General features: G+C 37.6%; 1 protein-coding gene across 1 annotated transcript in view; it reads left to right on the top strand.

The window, feature by feature from the left end:
- Nucleotides 1-22,730, top strand: part of LOC103811726 (calmodulin-regulated spectrin-associated protein 2-like) — a gene marked incomplete at its 5' end in the record, with an annotated part of 39,462 nt that overhangs the window by 8,428 nt on the left and 8,304 nt on the right. Inside the window, 8 exon segments of the mRNA XM_009084715.1 lie at nt 2,504-2,645; nt 5,856-5,995; nt 13,608-13,701; nt 14,771-14,864; nt 18,148-18,218; nt 18,722-18,791; nt 19,587-21,798; nt 22,686-22,728. Of these exon segments, the coding sequence (XP_009082963.1) occupies nt 2,504-2,645; nt 5,856-5,995; nt 13,608-13,701; nt 14,771-14,864; nt 18,148-18,218; nt 18,722-18,791; nt 19,587-21,798; nt 22,686-22,728 (2,866 nt within the window).

Here is a 22,730-nt window from a genome sequence, read left to right as displayed (position 1 = left end):
ATCTTACTCTGATAAGTAAATTCATAACGTGTTATCTACTACATGGCAAATGCCTGAGAGCATTCATTATTAATTATTAACTTTGGATACACATGAGCACTTATGATAGAATAGCTGGTGTGCTGTTGATTCATCTCTAGCTGACCTTGTTTGTAGGCAAGTGTCTGAACTGTACCTAGACTCAAAGATGCTAAAGCAGGATGGTTTAGGATCTCAGAAACAAGCTGCCTGTATTAGCATTCATGTTTCAATTAGCACTAGAGCTGTATAATAAATGCAGAGGTTCATCTTTTGCATTATTGCATCCATATTTAGTAGCAAGCATTGCAACTGATGAGAAGAGTTTCTTCAGATGGAAGTTTATTAAAAATGCAGCGCAATTACCAATGTCTTTCATTTTTTTCAGTATGATTTCTTTTATCTTTTCAACCAAATTGAAACACAGTGCCTGCAATGAACCTTGCAGATCAGGTTATATGGGTTTATTTTTCCTGAAGTAGCATGCCTGGTGTACTCTACAATGAATTAAGTCTTCTTTCTTGGTCCACTTCAAAGATATGACAGTTTGCAGCATCTGTGGACAATGTTCATAAGGCCAGTGAAGGCATCATTAAAGTGGCACTGTACTTTTTCACAGGATTTACTGTGCAAGATCACTGTATTTATCAACTTCAAATCTTTTTGAATACTCCTTTAAAAGATGCTACTTAAAAGAATACATAAATTACACAGAGCTTCTTGGACCATGATGTTGAGTCCATCTGTATCCTGTTATCATTATTCATGTTTAGTCATCATTAAGTTGTAATATTTCATAGATGTAATTTCAGTCATTTCGAGGAGATCACATATGGACATAATAACATGATATTTATACTCACAGGATTTTCATCATAGTGGGTCAGTGGATTGTCATAGATGTAAAAGAACAAGCTTTCACTGCAGGCATAGTTGGCCTAAATAGTAAGAAGTATTAAGAACATTAGGAAAAGAATATTAATATTGCATAAAGTAACATGATTCTGTTTGGTGTTAGTGAATATTTCCTGTAGCATGCAAAAATGAGGCTTTCATTTTTGTACAGCGTGTCTGACACACAAATACCAGTATACTTCAAGTAATAAATAAAGACTAACTCATTAATTTTTAAAATTAAATGGTTAAAATAGAATTTATTTGATCCAGATGCAAGCCCAAGTTTTCTAGAACTGATGTGGCTGCTGTTGCCAGATTAGGCTTTTTAATTCTTAGGCCAGTTAGAGGACACTGACATTCACTAAAGATAATCCCATGTGATCCTTGCCAGAAGACTTTTTTGCATGCAAATCTAGCTTAAACAATTCCTACCTCACCCATAAAACCTCAATCCCTGCCCACGCATTCACTGCAGAAACAAAGGAGGGGAGAGATGTTGTAGCTGGATCAATGGTTTTGCCATGTAGTCCCATCACCAATTGCTCCAGCACAGCTAAAAGGTGTGGACAGTAGGAGATAGGAACTGTCAGCTTGGGCTTTGCTCATAAGAGTCACTTCCACAAAGAATTGTTAGAATCCCTACAGGGAGACTTCCATTTTAGTGTGTATAGGTGAATTTAAATTGCATAAAATTAACTCAGAAACACTCTTGGCATCATAAGTTGTTCTGTGGGCATGAATAAAAATGTAATCCTTCACTGCTTTTTTCAAAATGTCTTAGAAAATAATATTAACAAGTTAAAATCTCTACCACTGTTTTCCACTCTCTTTTTTTTTTCCCAGGAAGAAGTAAAAAAACATAAGAATGATACTAATTCCTTTTTTTTTTTTTTAAAGTAAGCCCCTTCTCCCACCACCAAAAAAAAAGAAACCTATGAAAATATTTGCTGCAAATAAATGCTGTCTTGGTATTCTGAACTATTGATCTCTTTATGTGCCAACTTGTTTTTCAAAACATTTCCTTTTATAACTAGGCCACTGCATGGTCATTACACGTGACCATTGGTATTTCTCCATGTTTATGATTGCTTGGTGGCATATGCAAGTAAGAAAAATGGAGTTGATCAAATGCAGATCTCCTTGTTTCTGAATTTGTCACTATGTCAGTTATGTGAATGGCATTTTGGGCAAGATACTTAGGTGTGTTAACTTCAGTTAACTGGCAAGTCACACGTACTCTGAAGTTATACTAGCTAAGGATTTGTCTCACTGTGTTTACACACAGATCATTTCTGATTATAATATATGGAGTGTTAAATACTAATTAAGGTATATAGTGTTATTTAGTTCAGTGTAATTGGTAATTTTGAAGAAAAGGCTCAATATTACCTTTCCTCTTAGATATTATTTATGCCATTCAAAATGTGGCTTAAGAGGAGTAGTTTTAAGAAAATTAATACTGAGAATGTTCAGCTATTTTTTGAATGCTGCTTTTTCACTAACAGGGTGTAAAACCTACAGTATGAATATGTATCCTCATGTGTTTCAGAGCCTTTGTCTCTCTAAATGTCTTCATTCTGTATCGTAGGCTCGTTACAGGAAGGAGCAAACATTGCTTAAACAGCTGCCCTGCATTCCACTGGTAGAGAATCTGCTGAAAGATGGTACAGATGGTTGTGCTCTAGCAGCCTTGATCCACTTCTACTGTCCAGATATCATTAAACTGGAGGGTACGTCTCGTGTCTCTCGGCATGGAAACATGTCCATAAAAGTTTAAATATCTGTGTTTGATAACTGTGTGAAGGAAGGTGCTTAAATATGACATAGAAGAGTCATAATTTGAGTGTGGTGAGTTTAATATTAACTTTGTGTCTGTTTATTTTTCCATTTAAATAAGAGGAACCAAGGTGTCCTTCCCTTGTGCTTGCTTTTATGTTGTTACACTAACATAAACATTCTAAGATTATATTATTACAGATCTGACTGTGGCAACACATTGTTGCACTTTGTGCTTTGAAACTTGAAACCACTTGCAAAACTCTTAGTCTTGAAACTGTCTAAGTGCTTTCTGTGGATCTGAGCAGTTAGAGATACAAAACATGGCAGAGGTTAGTCAGGCCCTGCATAGCTGCGCTGCATGGCAAATAGTTGCTCTGTATTCTGGACTTTTAGTTCACTTGAGAGCTACGTGTATCATTTATAGAGTAATCAAAAATATTTAGTCTAGAAGATATTGATGTCATGCTGTTCTGTGCTAGCAATTGTTTGCAATGAGGAGCAGCTTGATCTTGTTCTTTTGCTCAGTAGCCTGGTTAAAGTCATATCTTCCTCTTGGCAACTAAGAGCCTCATGTAGTTGTAAAATGTCTTGGCAGCTAACACCCATCATTTTCGGCCTGTGTTGTGTCTATGATACCTTTGATGTCGTGGGAACACTTACACAGAAAGATCCTGAGAAATCCAGGAATATGAGCAAGAGTTTAAAGCTTGCTAAGGACTAAAATCTGGAATTCATACATACAACCACTTTACAGGGAGCTTCCAGCACAGTAGGCATTGAAGATGAAAGACACTAATATGCATTTGCTCATCATTCTTCTTTGGCTTGTGAATTTTGGAAAACAAAACTTTGAATTTACATAAATATTACAGCCAAATACATACTATTATATGCAGCTAGGGAAGAGTTAAAACTTGGGTAGTGTTGAATGGGGGTAACACCTAGTTCCTTCTTACTGTTCTAGCATGGCTGAAAACAAAGAGAGTCTGAAAATTCTCGTATACCTTGCGTGACCACATAGGTACTTAGCAGCAGTGTCCTCCAGCATCTGACTTTAAACAGGACAAGGCACATGTCATCTTTGGAACTTCAGTTTAATATTCTTGTTAGGTGTCCTGACATCATCTTCGCTAAAGATATATACATGTGCATGTCATTGTCTCAGAAGTGAATTCAAAGGTACTCCAAAGCAACTAGAAACATTTTAATAAGATTTTGCTCATCTTCCCTGTATTTAGATAATATAATTTTTGATGCATCCTGAATTTCACTGAGATTTAGTTCTGTATTGGGACTGAAGTTATGCAGGTAAGAAAAATGCATATGCAGAAGTGCTTAAAAATGCATCAACAAGAAAGAAAAAATTCCTCTAGAATTCTCTGTAGTCTGAAATAGATCACTTTTTCCTCATTAAGATTTCATTTAACTTTCAAATCTAGGTTTACTTGAAGGAATACAGAGTTAGAAAGTACTCCCTATGTCAGTGAGTCAAGCACTTGGCTATTGTATGAAGTTATATAATCCTTTTCATGCATTTATCTTGTTCTGTCTTAAAACTGTCTAGCTCTTGAGAATTTTTTTACCTGCTGTTGTAGAGTTCCATTTTTTTCACACAGTTTTAAATCTCATTCTTGTTTTTACCTAACTGTGCAAGTAGCCTGTTCTAGGTACCTTTGTTGCTCTCCCATCAGTATCCTTTGGCTTGAGTGGCTTACCCTAACCTGATGTCTACCTTTTTGAAGTATTTTCTCTCTGGTTTTAGCCCTGGCTACTGATGCAAGCCTTTTCAGTCTTCCCTGCTGAAGTGGATTTCCATTCTCTTCATTATCCTCAATAGTCTTCCTCTGCAGCTGGTCCAGTTTCAATTTATTTTTCTGGAATATGGATGATTGTAATTTCACACAGAAATCCAGACTGGCATCTCGTTACCACTTCCTACAGTTCTTCTCTGTCACTACTAGAAATAAATTTTCTGATACATTTGAGCATTATGTTTGCTTTTTACATAGCTGCTTGATGCTGAAGCACATAAATATGTTTACATTGGCTAGTACATGATAACTTCCTACTCTGTATCACTGTCAACCAGTGAATCACATGAGAATTTTATTAGATCCAAAGGCATGGCTTCATATTTTACTAAATTTAATCTCATTTCAGTCAGTTTAGTCAAGTCTGGTTTTTTTCTACTGATGTTTTTCAACCTGTGGGGTTGGGATGATGGACAATGTCTGATTTCCTCAGTATGGGGATCCTTATCCTTCTAGCATCAAAGCACATTCCTTGTCTGAAGAAACCTTTTATCCTAAACAATTCAAAATTTATGTGGAGTTCTGGCATAAAATGTTGCTCTAGGAATAAAATCTGATGCATGCTCTGCAAGTATATTTAATTTTCTTTTGTTTGGTCCTTCTTTTTACAAGGACTCTTTGTCAAGGAAGTTATTATTGCTCCTTAAGTTTCCAAGAAGCAGGCATAAAAAGAGAACAGGAAGTTATTTGGGCATAAATAGTATTCAGAGAATACTATCTAACTACACGAGTGTGTTCACTGTGACCACTTATTTCTGTTTACATAGCACTTTGAAACAGTGATAATTTATCTAACAGGCTTCAAATCCTTGTAAGGTCTCATCTCAGACATTTAAATCCACAAACAAATGCATAAGGCCAACCTGATGCTGCTTTTTTGTGAAGATTCAGGGTTAATGGCATTACAACCTTCTCTTGGGTCCCTGTGTAAAGACAAAGGACTAATATTTACACAGAAAACCTGTATCTACACATGGAAACCTGTACCTTTCCTACTGCCCTATAGAAAATCTAGTAGGAAAAAAATCTATATTAGTGATTCAACATGACTTTTCATGATGTGGAAATAGTAGGGGTGAGAGCATAGCTTCCATTTTTGCAAAAGGCAAAGCACAAACTTGTCAATAGGGAAAACAAGATTCATTTTCACAAAAAATGTCTCAAGACAGAAAAATGCAAAGATAAAAATATAACAGTTTCTTAAGTTTCTGAAACAGAAAAATAGAAGTCTCCAGGAAGGAATCAAGTCTGAATTTATCCAGAAGATGCACCAGAATCCAGCACAGCAAAAAAGACTTTTTTGCAAACCTGTAACTATATTTAATCTTTGTTTCTTTTCTTTCTTTTTAGATATTTGTTTGAAAGAGACAATGTCTTTGGCTGACAGTCTGTACAATCTGCAGTTGATTCAAGAATTTTGTCAGGAATACCTCAACCAGTGTTGCCATTTCAGTCTTGAGGATATGCTCTATGCAGCTTCTTCAATAAAGGTAAAAAAATACTGAGTAAAAACAATGTGAGCAACATCCACAGGACTGTTTTGCTGATGATATATTTAGTGTTTTGTTTTGGGTTTTTATGATCTGCTGCTGTTTGGCATTTTGGTGTAGCATGCAACACACAAGTTCCAGCAGCAAGTAAAACCACCTTCTTCTGGCTGTTCCATTGCTCTAGTCATTTCAAAGTATTTTTTTATTGTGAAACGATTTATAAAACCTTTGATTTTGTGCAAAACTATTTCTTCTTATTAATTTTTAGTTAAAGCATGTAAGCTGTGACATTTCTGTTCAAATGTAGTAGTGATCTGCATTAGTTTAAATGTGTTCAGGTTTTAACAAAAGGAGGAAATATTGGAGAGTTGTTTGTGGAATTACTACTCACCATTCTTAGTCATTTCTGTATACACAATACTTTGAAGGGGTTTAACCTTAAAGCTTTTTTGCTTTTGTAAAAGTGTCAAGTTCTGAGTGAATTTCATTGTAAAATCCAATGGTTTGGTACCCAAAACATAAGCAGGGACACAATTTCAACAAATACAGTTGTTTGCATAAACAAATAAGTGTTTTCAATCATCCTAAGGTTTTTTCTTTTAGAAAGAGAAAAAACCCAACATTATTCTGTAATTTTTTAAGCCTGTGTGGAAAGACAAGAAGCAATTGAATGATTTCTTGCCTAATCGTAACTTTAATTTTTCATTATTATGTTTCAAGACCAAGACTTTCTTCTATATAAAACACTCTTGGTTTGCTTAAGATTCTTGCTGGCTTGCCTTTGGGGAATGAAACATTATTTTTCTGAAGTCAGCATATCCATTGCAGATGGGATGTAATTGGTTTCTAAATATCTGGGTCATTTCACTGCTTTTATGATCTTTATAGCAATCTTGCAAGCAGAGTCACAGAGGCCAGAGCTTGAACACAGCATTGTTGTCTCCTGTAGGGTTGAACCCAGTCCTTTTCAAATAAGTAATGAGCTGCCAGGGTGAGTAAGGGCAGTAGGACTTAAGTCTAGACTACTTAGCTGTTGCTGGTTTATTTTGTGTATGCTAAGTTGTGTAGTGACTGCTTTCAATCAGCTTTTGGTGTTCTTAAATTTCAGATACAGTAATCTACCTCCATACGTGGGAAGTCTGCTGCATTGCAGTCCTTACTGTCTGTAGTTTGTAGTCCTACAGCCACCTTGAGTGATCTGCAGGACAACTCTGCTGCATTTTGATTGTATCTCTATGTTTACAGATAAAAGGAATTAATTATTCCTCAGTTTGATTCATGACAATTAGTAATACCATTTTAATAGCAGTGGCTTGAATTATTTCTCAAGCCAGAATGCAAGTTGAGACTTCAATTAAAAAAAAAAAAAGTAACTATAATAAGCATTTTATCACTATCCCAATGCATCAGACTTTACACTTTGCAACTACTACAAACTCAGTAATTTTGCTGTCTCTGAATACTGTTTCTAGATGGAATTTAGAGTTCTTTCAAAGATTTAGAGTATTTCTAGAACTGAGAAAGCCCTTTTGTGATCATGTTTTTACAAGTTGCTGTGGTGTGGATGCTTATTTAGATGTAAATGCTACAAAGCAAGGATGCCAAATTCTTCTTCTGAAACTTGGCATGGCAACATTGGCTGGTAGTACAAACTCTGTTTTTCCAGTGTTAAGAATTAATTTGCTTTCAAAATAAATTTATCATTAAAGGAGCTCTTATTTTTCCAGTGCATCTGATTAGAGTAAGTTTTAATAAATGCATGTATTTCCCAAAGAATTTTATTGTCACTTTGAAAAAAACTTGTCTTGTAAATGGATATTTTAAATATTGCACACTGAATTACACTGGTTCGTAGAAGTCACTTTTATCTCAGCCTACAAAATTTACATAGTATCAAGTTTTCAGATTTATAGAAGTGTGTCTTTGTTAATCAGCAGAATTTCCTGCCTGTTTTCAGGGGAGCTCAGACTGCACAGTAGGAGCCTCTGTGCTTTTGGCTGAAAGTCTCTTACATTCATAGTGGTGATAGAAAAAGTGAAAAGAACCAACTGCTGATACATTACTGGAAAAAGCCTCAAGAAAAAAATTACAGCAGTTTTTGGAATGAGAATGCTCTGCCTTGTGTGGTCCTAGAAATTACACTTAAGTATCCTGACTTAAAGCTAGTTCTTGAGAAGGAAGGGAACAAAGCAGATCTAAAAGTGATCAAGCACAAAGTACCTACCTTACATTCTTTACAGGGCACACTGCACTGTCCTGTTACATTAAATCAAGGTATGTTATAGATAGCACATGATGCAGAAATTTAGTGTTCCTGCTCTGGGCTTTGCCATCGAAATGCACAGAATCAAAGTCACATTAATTTAAAACTTCACTGAACAAGTAGCCAAAGTCTTTGATATAGGCTCTCAGATTTTGCAGCAGATGAAACTGTTGGCTTAGTTCTGTTTTAGCACAGAGGAGAAATGAGCTTTGTCTGGATTTCTAGACAGCTTTAATGTACAATAATCAAAGGAAGCAGAAAGTAAGTTTTGTTGCTTCTCACTTGCCTGTTTCTCCTCCTCTAAGAAAATACATTTGTGAAGTTCTTCATAAGATGTTTGCTAAGGCAAGGCTACTGATATTAAGGAAAAAATATTTGAATACATTCCATGGATGCTTGAGGCACCAACAAGGGACCATACTGGTTCCTGGTCGTTTTCCTTTGAGACAGACAAACACAAGTAGACAGAGATTACATAAAAATAATCAGTGTTTTCTGAATCCTCCCTGCATGTTTAACAAGAGGAAATTATAGAAAGTCTTGCATCTCTCTTTAGTTGTGCAGATTGCTTTTTTGCCCTTCTCCTGTAAGCAGTTTTATCCTCAGACAGGACTTATATTTTAAATATCTTGTTCTTCACCTGTATCTGGCAAAGTACATAGAACTGAAAGAGCTGTCTGATTGTGTCTTGACATGCACCTAGTCTGCCTTCTCAAAGAACAGGTTTGTAGAAATAGAAAAGCCTTGCAAGAAGTGCCATCAGAAGAAGCATGAACCACCTTGCAGAACTGTAAATACTTCATTGCTTTGTCCCAGCAGTTGATTAACACTGTGATGGAGTGGGTGGTATGTAGTATTTGTGGTTTGATTGCCTTATGGAATGCATAATTACTAAAAGGATGTAGGGACAGAATGAATCCATTATTAATAAGAGAGAGCTATTCACACAGTACATGCATTTGCTCAGAGTTCATTCACATACACACACACACTCAGACACTTTTACTGGGTTGGAGTCCAACCCAGTGGCCTCCCAGAATCAGGAGCCACCAGTGGCTTTTGGGAGCATGTCCAGAAAGTCTCTCAGGGGGTTCAGTTGTGTCTTGGGGTGTGTATACACAAAAAATCTTTGCATATAATAACTACTGCTCTTGTGGGCACAGTTAGGGTTGTACAGCCTGTTGTTGACACTAGCATGTGTTGATGGTCCTGTGCAGACCTGACCAAGTCCTGCTGTTCTGAGCATGTGTGTTCTTGGGCATTCAACAGGACCACGAGTCTCTGCAGCCTCTTGATTCCTGGGAGGTGTTGATGTGCTGCCCCTCAGCATGGGTGGTTCCTCCCTTTGGCTGCTGTGTGCTGGTAGCTGTAGAGTCTCTTCACCCAAGCTCATGCAGAAGCTGTATTTTTTTCAGAATGGAAGCTTTCAGAATGTGAAATAAGCAAATCTGAGAGATGATTGCTGTCTCTTGTCTGCAAAGGGTATTCCTCTGACCTAAATGTGAGCCAGACTCTAAACTGTGCAGAATCACAGCTAAGCACATGGAATAGGTACCTTATTTTGCACTTAGCTACTAACCAGCGAGGCAGAAAAAACATTTGCACTGTCAAGAGGCCCAGTAGGCCACATCCAGGACTTCTTTTTTGTCTTTTCACCACTGAATTGAACAGGAGTATATGATATCTAAAGGGTTGATTTATACTAAAAAATATTTATTGTCCTTGAGCAGTTTTGAATACTTGCACTTTCTGATGTAATATTGATGGTGACTTGGTAGACAAGAGCAGAAGGTTGATAATGAGCACCAGAGATGTGTAAAATAGCGTTCAAGTACATCAAGTAGATAAATCTTAGATCTTCAGAGCTGCACAATGTCCACATGTGCTGCACAGCTTTCCCTCCAACCTCAGTGAAAAAGCCACTGCCAGTGAGGCTGCTAACCTAAGCCTGACATGGCAATTGAAGCCCCTGTGTGTGGATTCCTTTCGGAGCTGGGAGAGCAGCTGGCTGCACTTGGTGAGGCAGTTAGGTACGTATGGTGGGAGTCAGTCCTGGGATTTCACTCCCATCTGTCTGGGTGAAAAGGATTCAGGATCAGGAATGAAAAGTAAGATTCAACCAGGGAACGGTTTTTTAAGAGACAATTTCTCCCCTGAGAGGGACCAAATGTTCCTGACTTATTATTTAAAGGGAAGCAGCATGGTTTGCTTTCACTGATGTGAGTTGGCCAGTTTTCTGTGTTTGTTCTGGGCTGAAACAAGGCAGAACGGAGTTTTAAAACCAAGTTGTGGTATTTATTAACCTGTGGCAGGAGATAGGACAAACTGGTAGTGCCAGATCATACACAGAACTGCAGTTTGGCCTTCTCTAGACAGTTGGGAACTCCAGTTTTCTGCAGTCTTGTCGAATTTACGTTGGCACTTTTATAATGTACTAACTGTGGCTTCACCTTTGAGGTGAGCTGTCCTGGCCTACTGAATGGAGATTTTAGTGTGCATCATGATAGAAATTTTACAGTGGCTTTTTGGTTTTTTTTGGTCCAGTTTGAAAAAATTTCTAAAAGCCTCTGTGGCTGCTTTCACCTCCAGTTTTTAGTAGTTTCAAGCCTGGTGACAACTTATTTGTATCATTTCTGTGTATGATCTTGTAGCTCTTATTCTATAAATATGTAGTTCTAAAACCTATCAATATTAGGAAGATATAATTTATTTTAAGTGACAAGATTGGGCATACTATTTCTGCTAGCTGATTTGATTAAAAATTAATAGGGATTTTAAAACTGAGGGGTAATAGAGATATTAAAGAAAGTAATGTGTCTTTTGTTAGTATAGAATTTTATATAATAAAAAGTAAATAATGACTTTCAATTTTATACGCAGAGTATGGGAATTTTTCCCCCCTAAACATAACCTTCCTAAGTCTGTTAAACAGTAGGATTTTTATGGTACAGCACCAGAAGATGCAGTACCAATAGTACAGCTGACTACATAGAAGTGACGAACAGTCTGCAAATAGCCAAGTGAGACAATTAAATCAGTGTTGAGCAAATAAAAGCGTCTCTGAAGCTGCAAGTCTGCCATCTGCTGCCCAGGGTGCTGGAGCCAGTCTGAGCTGCTCAGAGCTTCATTAGGTTTTATCACCCTTAAAATACAGTTGTGCATCTGAATATTGTTGTGTGTAAGGGCATGTGATGAGCGTGGGACAGGCTGTTAGAACTTTTGTCACCAGAATCAAGGCAAAAGCTGTGAAAGTAATATCTACATTCTTTCTAGCCACGGATAGCAGGATTACTACAAACCCACTGCTAGTTTTTTCCAAAAAATTGTTACTGATCATCAGTCTTTCCCTTTGATCATTCCTAACATCCCTTTCTGACTAAAAATAACTCGTGAGCAAAGGCGATTTCCATCGTGATGGCTCCATCAGACAGCCAAAGTCGCCTCTGTTCTCAGTGGGCTGTGCAGCCAGAGTTTCATTTTTAGTTCAGTAAATACTGCTTTGGTGACTTTGGAAAAACAAACTGTCTTGCAGCAGCTCAAGACTGCATATAAGATATTCTCAGATGGAATATCTGAGTCCTTCATAGTCACACTATTGTGTGCCTATTTTAAGTTGAAATGCAGCATCTCAACATACACACAAGAAATTGGAGTATTTAAATGCAATATTCTTTAAGATGGGGACAAAGCTATGATTAGAACATTCTATAATTTTGTACTAGAAAAGTCAAGTAAAAAATGTAAAAGTTTAAGGGGAGATAAGGGAAAGGGGAAAATATTAAGAGAAAAATTGTGGAAATTGTGGTCCTGAGAAACTGCAGTGTGAAAAATCACACTTAGTCTGAGAAGTACATCTAATTTTTTTCTTTGTCTGTTGCTTCCTAATGAAATCAGTGTGTAATACCAAAATGCTATGCTTAACGTTTTCTTTGAATGGAAAGATTTTGCTATGCACTTCTACTCATTCAGTTCTGTTGAGCTGAATAAGCAGTGATGGGGTTTTTCCGAGGCTATTTATAGGTTGTGTGTAATAACTATGGCAACATCTGGCTGATCCCTTCACCACATCCTAAAGCGTGTGAGCAGCTTTCAGTCTGAGTATCCCTTTGCTGGAGGAAAGGCTTATCTACATTGGAAATAGTCAGGAAAAGTAAATCTGGGGCAAAAATTACTGATAAAGAATTGAGGTTATCTCATTTATTATTAAACATGTTTTAGTCAATTTTTGTTAATTTTAATAAGTTGTTCTTACCCTTAATGCCTGTGGTTTGTTTTTGAAATAAAACAATGTTTTATTTAGAGTTTTTAAAGAAAATGTTTGAGAAATCTGTTTCATTGTGGTTTCCCAGTTTAATACATAAGTAGAGGCTTGTATTGTTTACATCTTCAGACTTGGTAAGACTGGTGACACAGGTCTGTGCACCTGCTAGAGCCAGCTCTGACCTGGATGCTTGCTGATCTCAGTCAGTTGATATTTCTAGACAGGAAGCAGCACTGAAGTGTATGGATATAGATGCTTTGACTTCTGAAATCTTCAGCCTCCACACTCAGCAAACCTGGTCTTTTTGCATTCTTTATATGCTCTTGCAGCAGAAACTACTGCTACTGCTTCTGCCTGGTTTTCCTCTCTTGATTGTTGTTGTTGTTGCAGTTCATGTCACCAGTTGTTTCTTTCTTTTCACCTGTTTTTCCCTGTTTTTCCCATGCTGTCTTTTATAGCTGTGTAATGGGAACATACAATAGGGAGATATATCAACAGTGTATTGAGTATGCATAAATCTTTGGAGCTAAAACCTTGTTCTAACGTGCATTGAAGAAACTGCTGCTGGTTTTTGTTGTGCACTGAAAACTTGTGAGTTTGGCTATAGCTGCACAAATATGACCAAAAGCACATGTGTAACACAAAAGTCTCAATCAGATTCAGACTTCGTACACTAAGACTAAGGGCTGCCATAGTTTTTCATGTTAAAAATGTTTGGAGAAAAGCATTGCCTAGCCTTGCAAAACCATGGGCTTCTCACTGCTCTGTTTTTATGGAAATGGGTGATCTGTTTGACAGGCATCTTCTTCCACCCATTCTGTAGCTCTGTGCCCTGCCTGCAAGACATCAGGCTTGAGCATATGCTTATTACGAAACATTTCAACCCAAAGAGTTGCAATCTGGTCAACTTATGTGTACGAGATAGTTGGTGCTACAGATCAGTCCTTCTGATCTCATTTTGTAAGAAATCAGTAGAGATTGTACACTGGGTGAAATGCACAGGCATCTCCCAAATGCTGCTTAATCTGTTTATTTGCAGGCTTGTGCTTTAACATAAATTTCTCTCCATCTTCTCTTTTTTCGTGTAGAGCAATTACATGGTGTTCATGGCAGAATTGTTCTGGTGGTTTGAAGTGGTGAAGCCATCATTTGTACAGCCTCGTGTTGTTGTGCAACCCCAAGGTAATTATGTTAAGGATTGGCCTTAATATGCATGTTTTGATATGTATGTGCCATTGTGTTCACAGATGCAGTGAATATTTTAGTTAACAGGATTTGGCAGTGTAAAACCCCCTTACAGAAGGAGCAAAGCACTCTTTCTTCATTGTTAATCTTCATCTCATCTCATAAATCATAATTAGATTTTGTTGTCTGTTACCAAAAATCATTTAAATTGCTGTGGTATAATCACTTGCAAATTTTCCTGACCTAAACAAGCTTAGAATCCATTTATGCCCATGCAGGGATTACAAACAAAATAAGGAACCAAGAACAGAATTTAGCCTGAAGAACTTGCATTGCTGAGAAGATACCAAGAGAAAGGATCATAAGTCTGGGGAAAGTGAATCGGTAGTTAATTGTAAAATTGCATTTTGTAACTGGGTGCAAAGGCAGAGTCTTCCATCAGCAAATTCTCACATTTGGAAATCCACCTCTTGGGTAGATCTTGAGCTCTGTTAACGAGTACAGAGTGATGGTAACTGCAATGTCCATACAGCAGTGCTGTGATTGGCTCTCCCAAGGGCTAGGAAGAGATTTTCATTGTGTGGTTTTGTACCTTTTTTTCATTTATATGCTTTAGTGCACATACAAATCTGATGATTTAAGTCACTAAATATTGTTAACTAATTTAGGGTGTGACAAACCCCCTATTTTTCTAGCTGAAAAGCCAGTCTCAGGGTTTGGGGAGAAAAAATTTTAGCAGAAGAATTTCTTGCAGGAGAACAATTTTTGCTGAAACAAATTGCTTGCTTTTAATTTTGTGGCTCTTCTATAGTTTTTTCTTTATTAGCTCTTCCCTTGCCCTTTTTGGCCTATTGTTTCATTCTCCATTCCCTTAATTAGTGTCAATATGGGAGCTTTTGAGGAGGTAAAGCTGCAAGAAAGTGACTTTTAATCCAAATAATGGAATCAGTGAAAATCCTTTACATCTTTGGAAATCAATATTTCAGATTATTTTCAACAGCTTTCCTACTATGTATTTTAACTGAATACTAAACTATAATAACTTGTGTTTTGTTCTTCCTGACAGCTGAACCTGCAAAAGATGCAGCCTCTGGTCACAGCTTGAATGCTAACAGAAGAAATTATGTGGATGGTCCATCTGGTTCTGACTTCGCAGCCAGGTAATGTCAGAGAATCACTAGTACTGTTTTACAAGCTCCTCCTTTCAATTCAAAATCAAACACAGTTTTTTACCTAGTTTTGTTGCCTTTTTGTAATGCTCAGTGATTGAGTTACCAAATACAATCTCTGGAATTTTGTGGAAGATCCCACAGTTCAGCCCTCACTACCCTGTTCCTTGGCAGGCTACTTATTCATGCTTGTGCAGATCATACCCTGTTCCTTGGCAGGCTACTTATTTGTGCTTGTGCAGATCGTGTTGGTCTCTTGGACAGTATGTTGTTGTCTTACCAGTTTCCAAAACAACCCTTACCATTTAGAGGAGAAGTGTCAGTGGCCTCCTTGTCCTCTTCAGTTTGAAGTGGGAATGCTGACCAAGTCTGCTCTGAAAGAGCTATTTTTCTGGAATTCACAGCAAATTTTCCAAAAATTATGAAGAAAGTAAACTAAGATAACAGCAAGAAAAGCCCTGTTTTTTGTTTGGTCTGATTATGTTACTGAACACCATGCATGTGAAATAGATAAGAATAAATACTTATCTTATGATGAACTTCCTCACTCCTCCCTCCTCCAAGTGAGGAGGAGAATTGGGGAAAAAAAATTAAACCTCATGGGATGAGATAAGAACAGTTTAATAACTGAAACAAAAAATATTATGATAGTCATAATAACAATTGTAATGAAAAGAAGAGAGAGAGAAAAATAACACCCAGGACAAAAAGTGATGCACAGTTCCCAGCCTGTCCCAAGCAGCCACCAGCCCCTCCTGGCTAACTCCCACAGTTAATACTGAACACGATGGGAGGAGAATTGGGGAAAAAAAATTAAACCTCATGGGATGAGATAAGAACAGTTTAATAACTGAAACAAAAAATATTATGATAGTCATAATAACAATTGTAATGAAAAGAAGAGAGAGAGAAAAATAACACCCAGGACAAAAAGTGATGCACAGTTCCCAGCCTGTCCCAAGCAGCCACCAGCCCCTCCTGGCTAACTCCCACAGTTCATACTGAACACGATGGGATGTGGTTTGGAACATCCCTTTGGCCAGTTCAGCTCAGCTGCCCTGGCCACACTCCCCTCCCAGCATCTTGTGCAGCTCCTCACTGCCACAGCACAAGACACTGAGAAGTCCTTGACTCAGAGTAAGCACTACTGAGCAACAACTGAAACACCAGTGTGTTATCAACACTGTTCTCTTGCTGAATCCAAAGCACAGCACTGTACCAGCTACTAGGAACAAAATTAACTTTATCCCAGCTGAAACCAAGACATATTAAATGTTATTTTTAGTATTACTGTTACAGACTTGGAAGTAATATAAACACATCCTGTTTCCCTTGTGTTCTCTAGCTAATCAGTTCAGAGATGTAGTAACATCCTGTTTCCCTTGTGTTCTCTAGCTGATCAGTTCAGAGATGTAGAAATCATTTTGAACCCCTTATGGGTGGTGGATTGCATACTGTACTAGCTCAACACAGCACTGTCTCTACAAGTGATAGACATGATTTTGGTTTTGGGTTTTTTTGTATTTTGTGTATTGGGAGCAATCCATGAGTAATACAAAGAGCTCTATCTTTCCTTATAAACCAGTGTACTTCATCCAACTCGATGATATATCTCTGCATTGTATGATTTATAAACCAGTGTACTTCATCCAACTCAATGATACATCTCTGCATTGTATGACAAAGGGAGAGGCCCAAGAAGTAATCCCAGTTGGGAGGAATCAAACACACAAGCTGCAGGTTCCCTGGCAGAACAGACCTGACTGCAGGATGCTGTGGTTCTGGCTTCCTCCTTGTCCCACCTGTGCATTTCTGCCCATTTGAGTGTTTGAATTGTCACTTCAGTGCACAAAGACAGAAAAACCTAACCCAGTTGGAAAAAATGAATGTTTTTCTGTTGCCTTAGCTTGTTGAGATGAGTCAGAGGGTTGGATGGAGAGCCAGATCCCTCTCAGAGGAGGAGGGAGTGGGACTGGCAGCGAGCAGTTACGATGGCTGAGGTTGCCATGGAACCACAGTCTCCGTGCCAGAGTCAGTGTTTTCTTGAGGAAAAATTAAGTATAGATTTTCTTTGTGGTAGCAAATTTTCACAGGCTGCTGGATGAAATTTGGAAAGCATGCTTTTCTTTAGGATAACCTATAGATAGTATGATTTAAGCATTTTCCCAGAAACCTCAAATGCCATTTAAAATAGGTATGTCACATAGCTTGTGTGTAGTGTTATTTACAGAAAAATTCAGGAACTTGTGGGAACCTATTTTGAATAATTTAATATATAGTTATGAGAGATACTTTTGTAGATAGTAAAACAGCATTATTTTTCTTAAATTGATGCAAATATCCTTCTCACAGATATTATTTAGATACATTTCTACAGCATACAGTATATGTAATATAGTAACACTAAACAAATACTTTAGTGATTGAAAAACTGTGAGTTTGGGAGTGTACTCTTCAACTCAGTGAGCAAGACTGAAAACATGAAAGGATTTAGTCCAGTGTGGTTTTGAAGTCTGGCTTCTTTAGAAGTATTTTACACACTAATCCATGGGTCTTTATGTATGTGTTTTTGTTCTGATCCCAAAGAAGCACCTTGATCAAAACACTGAATTACGTTAATCCTATTCTGGATTAACACAGCTACTCAATTACAGACCTTCCCTTTGAACCAAAATAAACTGTCTGTGTAAGTAGAAACAGAGGAAATCTCTTAGTAGTGAATATATTTTTGTATTTACAAAGTCGTGTCTATTTGAAAAGTCTTTATCCATTTCTAATGCATATTGCACTCCAGACACAAAGTACAAGTTTTAGACTAAGTATCTGAAAATAGAAATGCATGAAAAGTATGTGATATTGGCTGCAGTCACTCAGTTTTGAGGCCAGTAGGAGCTGCCTCATTTTCCTCAGTTTGTTTGGGCTTTTTGCTAAAATCAAACCTAAAAAATGAGAATCTTCTAATAATAGCATTTACATGAAATAAATCAGGAGATAAATCAGTTAATAAAACTAACACAGTTCTGTACATCTTCGTGAATGAGAAATACCTTTTGATCAGTTGGTCTACTTGCGTTAGTTCCAGTTAAAGGTAATTAGGATGTTCTCTTTTTAGTTAATAAATTAAGATTTCAAGAAGAGAATCACTCCTCACTTTCTTCCCGGTCACAAAACAATAAACCTGTTTTTGTCTTGGCCCAGGACATGAAGTCTGGTTGCCCTTTCATAATGTGGCTTTTGATGCCTTACTTCTAAGTTCATGTCTCTTGCTTTATAGATTGGAAAGTCCAACCTACACACCATCTCACCAACTGCAGACACCCCAGCAGCCTTATTCATCTGTTCCAGGTAACAATTCACAAAGGGGTGGAAGAGGCAATGAGTGTCATTCTCTGAATAAATTGCTATATTGCTTATATTTATTCAAACATTATTTATACAGAAATTACTGGGAGGCCTTTACATGAAAGACTAATTAATGAGTTCTGTAATGTATAAACTCTACAAATGGGGAGTTTGTTTGTACCTTATCTGTTGTGTGTGTATTTTTAATGTGACTTTCCTTTTGATTGTGTGGAAGATGGCTTACAACAAGTATTTGTAGAGTATTTTAGTAGTATTTATAGAATATTTTACACGACAGTAAATTCTTTGAGGGATAAGGGGTATAATATATATTCAGGATGAAATTGGCTCAGCTGCTCTGCTTGTATTTTCAATATATAAGCAGGCTTTTTGACCATTGCAGTGCTCTGAGTAGTGAAGCAAACTAATTTGTTAAAGCAACAGAAGGGGATGTTCAAATCATTTTTCACAGCAGTTACATTGGGTCCTATTTTAATTTCACTTAGGAATCATCAGAAGGTCCACATCAATGTCTTATGTAGATGGGTATGTAGGGACATGGCCCAAAGAAAAAAGGTAAGTAGTCTTACTGTACAAGTTTAAACTTATTATTTATTGGTCATGTGCAGTAGTCAAGGTTCTAAGATAGTTTGGATTTTCAGAATCCTCTAATAAGAATTCTTGTAAGCTACTTGTAAAAGTAGAAAGAGAAAACTTCATCATGGATTAAGAACTGGATAATAGGAATGAATCTTCAGAAAGAAATAAATCACTTTTTTATATTGAAAGAGGTATATTTCAGAGATTTGAATTGTTGGCATTCAATGTGTTCACGTTTCCTCATCACAATGCACTGAAAGTGGGCAAAGTGACATGGTTAATCAAGTGAGTAGTATTTAAACTTGTATTATTTTATGGAGACTTAGAACTAGCAGGCCGAATGTTTTGGTTATCAATTAGATTGTCATAAACTCTTAATCTCTAGGGTGTAAACTAAAGTTAAAACGGTAAGAGTTATAGTGGTGTGTAAATTGTCTCTTTCCACACCTGATCTGCAGTGACAGTTTCTATATACCTAAAATGCCCAGAATTCTTCCAAAGTAATAAAAAGCATTGGGTGACTCTGAAGAAAATGTGACCTTCTATTTTATTGTGCTTAAAAAAATTATTATCTTTATATCTATTTATTCGACAGATTAAAATATGTGTGTATTTATTATACTTGAAGCTAGGCAAAATATGCTGCCCCTAACAGTGCCTGTAATGCTGCCAGCTTAAAGTAACTTTAAAACCAAAAGTTAGTATTTCATTATTACTGGTAGTAATCATGAGTTGCACAGTTAGTTTTTTTTTTATTCTGATCTCTATTAGGTCATCATTACATGGAGTTTCGTTCGACATTCCTTTTGACAAAGAAAAAAGCATTCCAGTATCCACTCCAAATAGAGGAATTCCTAGATCTCTGAGCAATGAAGGCCTTACAGGAAACATCAACCGCGTGCCGAAACATAGCAGAAAAAATCTGTCCTTCAAACCAGTAAATGGAGAAGAGGAAAATCAAGATATCGAGGAGGAAAAGGACACGATGTCTCTTAAAGACACAAAGGTCAATCAGTCTCTTAACGCCAATCAAAGAAATGCCAACGAGAGCAGCCGCTACAGGTTTCCAAATGGAGCTCTGCAAAACAGGGCAGTGCTAGATGATTTTGGCAATCAGATTGAGACACCAAGCATTGAAGAGGCTTTGCAGATCATTCATGACACTGAAAAGTCTCCCAGACTTCTCCAAACAGACCAAATTACAAACGGGTTCTTTCTTCACAATCGGGAAATGAGCATCTTGAATTCAAACATTAAACCAAATCAGTCTACCCCTGATATAATCACAGACACTAAAGGTGCTCTGAGCCCTGTGACTGACAATACAGAAGTAGATACTGGAATACATGTCCCTTCAGAAGATATTCCAGAGACAATGGATGAGGATTCTTCTCTGAGAGATTATACTGTAAGCATGGACTCTGACATGGAAGAACCATCTAAATTTCTCCAGGATTATGATATGCGAGCTAGCAATCACAGAGATCAATTAAGTCCCTGTCCCAGCTCAGTAAGTACTAAATCACAAGCAGGCAGCAGTGCTTCTTCAAGCTCGGGAGTTAAAATGACCAGCTTTGCAGAGCAGAAATTCAGGAAGTTGAATCACACGGATAGTAAAAGCAGTGGGAGCAGTTCTCAGAAAACCACACCAGAAGGCTCTGAGCTGAACATCCCTCATATGGTTGCTTGGACTCATATTCCCGAGGAGACATCTGTTCCTCAAGGAAGAGACACTACACAGTTACTGGCTTCTGAAATGGTACAGCTTAGGATGAAGCTCGAGGAAAAGAGGAGAGCCATTGAAGCACAGAAGAAGAAAGTTGAAGCTGCATTCACAAAGCAGCGGCAGAAAATGGGGAGAACAGCATTTCTGAATGTTGTGAAAAAGAAAGGTGATGGAGTATCACCTCTCCGAGAAGAAGCAGCAGGAGCTGAAGATGAGAAGGTATTCACTGACAATAATCGGTTAAAAGAAAAAGAAACTCAAAAATCAGATGACCAAACTAGTAAGACTTCAGAATTAATAAAAGAAAACCCTGAAAATTCTCATATCAAATGGTTAAAATCTCCTGCTACTTCAGTGGATGCTGAAAAGCAGTGGAATTTAGCAAGCCCCTCAGAAGAAAATTTAAATGAAGGAGATCTCTTAGAATACACTAAATCTATTGAAAACCTAAACTCTTCCCTCCACTTCCTACAACAAGAAATGCAACGTCTATCACTTCAACAGGAGATGTTGATGCAGATGAGAGAGCAACAGGCTTGGGTTATTTCACCTCCTCAGCCTTCTCCTCAGAAGCAGATTGGGAACTTAAAGTCTTCATCAAGGCAAGCGGGAACTCCATCTCCTGTTGTGCCTTTCTCACAGGAATCTCCTCGCTCTACACATCACTCTCCACAGTCTTCCAACAGGAAGAATGCCTCTTTTCACATTAAAATGCAAAGGACTCCTAGGCCAAATGAACTGAAAATAACACCTCTAAATCGTACCTTGACTGCCCCACGATCTGTGGACAGTCTTCCCCGTTTGAGGAGATTTTCTCCGAGTCAGGTTCCCATTCAGACTAGGTCATTTGTTTGCTTTGGAGATGATGGTGAACGTGTAAGTGAACCTCAGATAAAGGGAAATCTTTCAAAGGAAGTCAAGTCTACAGAAGAGGTAGCAAAAGAAGAAGGACCAAAATTGCCAAAACAGTGTGAACAGAAGTTGGAGGAGAAGGAGATTAAGCCTATTGAATCTACAGTTTCTGAAGTATTATCTCAGCCTATCACAGAAACTGTCTGCCTCACCCCAAATGAAGATCAGCTAAACCAACCAATTTTACCAACTCCAGCTCCCAAAACAGCTAACTTAATTGAAGTTTCCCTATCAGATTTGAAGCCACCAGAAAAAAGTGAAGCATCTGTTGAGAAATATGAAGGTGAGAGTGATAGAGAACAGTTTGAGGATGACCAGAAAGTGTGCTGTGGATTCTTTTTCAAGGTAAGACAACTCCTGGATTGGGTATGTTGTGGCTATTAAGCTTTGTTTGAAAGGAACTTCTTAATTCAGGTACTGGTGTCAGTGACGATTGAAGTCAAAGCAGATGGTTCTGCAACTCTAAATGTACAAGCATAGCTTTCACATTTGATTAATTTGGCATTTTGAGAGTGCTGAGATTCTATCCTGCTGCAGTTCTGATCGTGCCAGAGTATCCCTTTCCATTCATAGTCGTGGAAGAGTGCTTGGAGTTTTTTGGTGAGGAAGAGGCATACTGAATGTAGATGTATTGCTAACATAAGCTTTAATGACCTTGGTTAAACATGCTCACATCTCGCCCTCACTTCCCCATCCCACCCCCAAATTTAACTAAAAGCTTTTGAAGTACATAACAATCTGCATTTTTAAAAATTATTTCTGAATTGCACTTTGAAGAGCCTTTTTCCCTCTCTTGGCCAGCTAAGGAAGTAGTCTTCTGAGCCTCCCTTTTGCAGATGGTATTTGGGAGCACTCTTTGGTGACTTTGTATTAAAGAGCTGCATTCAGAAAGGCTTTTAAATATAGTGCATATGGTAAGAGAGTGGTCTAGACAGTGAAAACTGAATGCAGAAGTTTGTCATGTGGGATCTGACTTAAGAAAATGTTTCACTTAGCAAGTTTTCTTACATCAATTTTGTTTGACTTAGGAAGGAAAACATCCATTTTGAAAAGTTTTTAGCAGTCTTTAGAAAAATCTTTTAAAATAAACTTATTGCAAACACTGCAAGAGTATGTTAGGATAATTGCAACCCAGTGTACAGAATTAAGTGTCTAATTACTTGGCAAAATGAGTTGCTAAATTTAGAGATCTTAATCTTTTTGGGTCCTTTTCCTCCAAATACCGTTGCCAGGATGATCAAAAGGCAGAAAATGATATGGCAATGAAACGAGCAGCA

The sequence above is a fragment of the Acanthisitta chloris genome, unplaced genomic scaffold (assembly GCF_000695815.1).
Source record: "Acanthisitta chloris isolate BGI_N310 unplaced genomic scaffold, ASM69581v1 scaffold4641, whole genome shotgun sequence".
Lineage (NCBI taxonomy): Eukaryota > Metazoa > Chordata > Aves > Passeriformes > Acanthisittidae > Acanthisitta > Acanthisitta chloris.
Note: the sequence above shows the minus strand (reverse complement) of the source record. Positions and strands in the feature narration are given on the sequence as shown.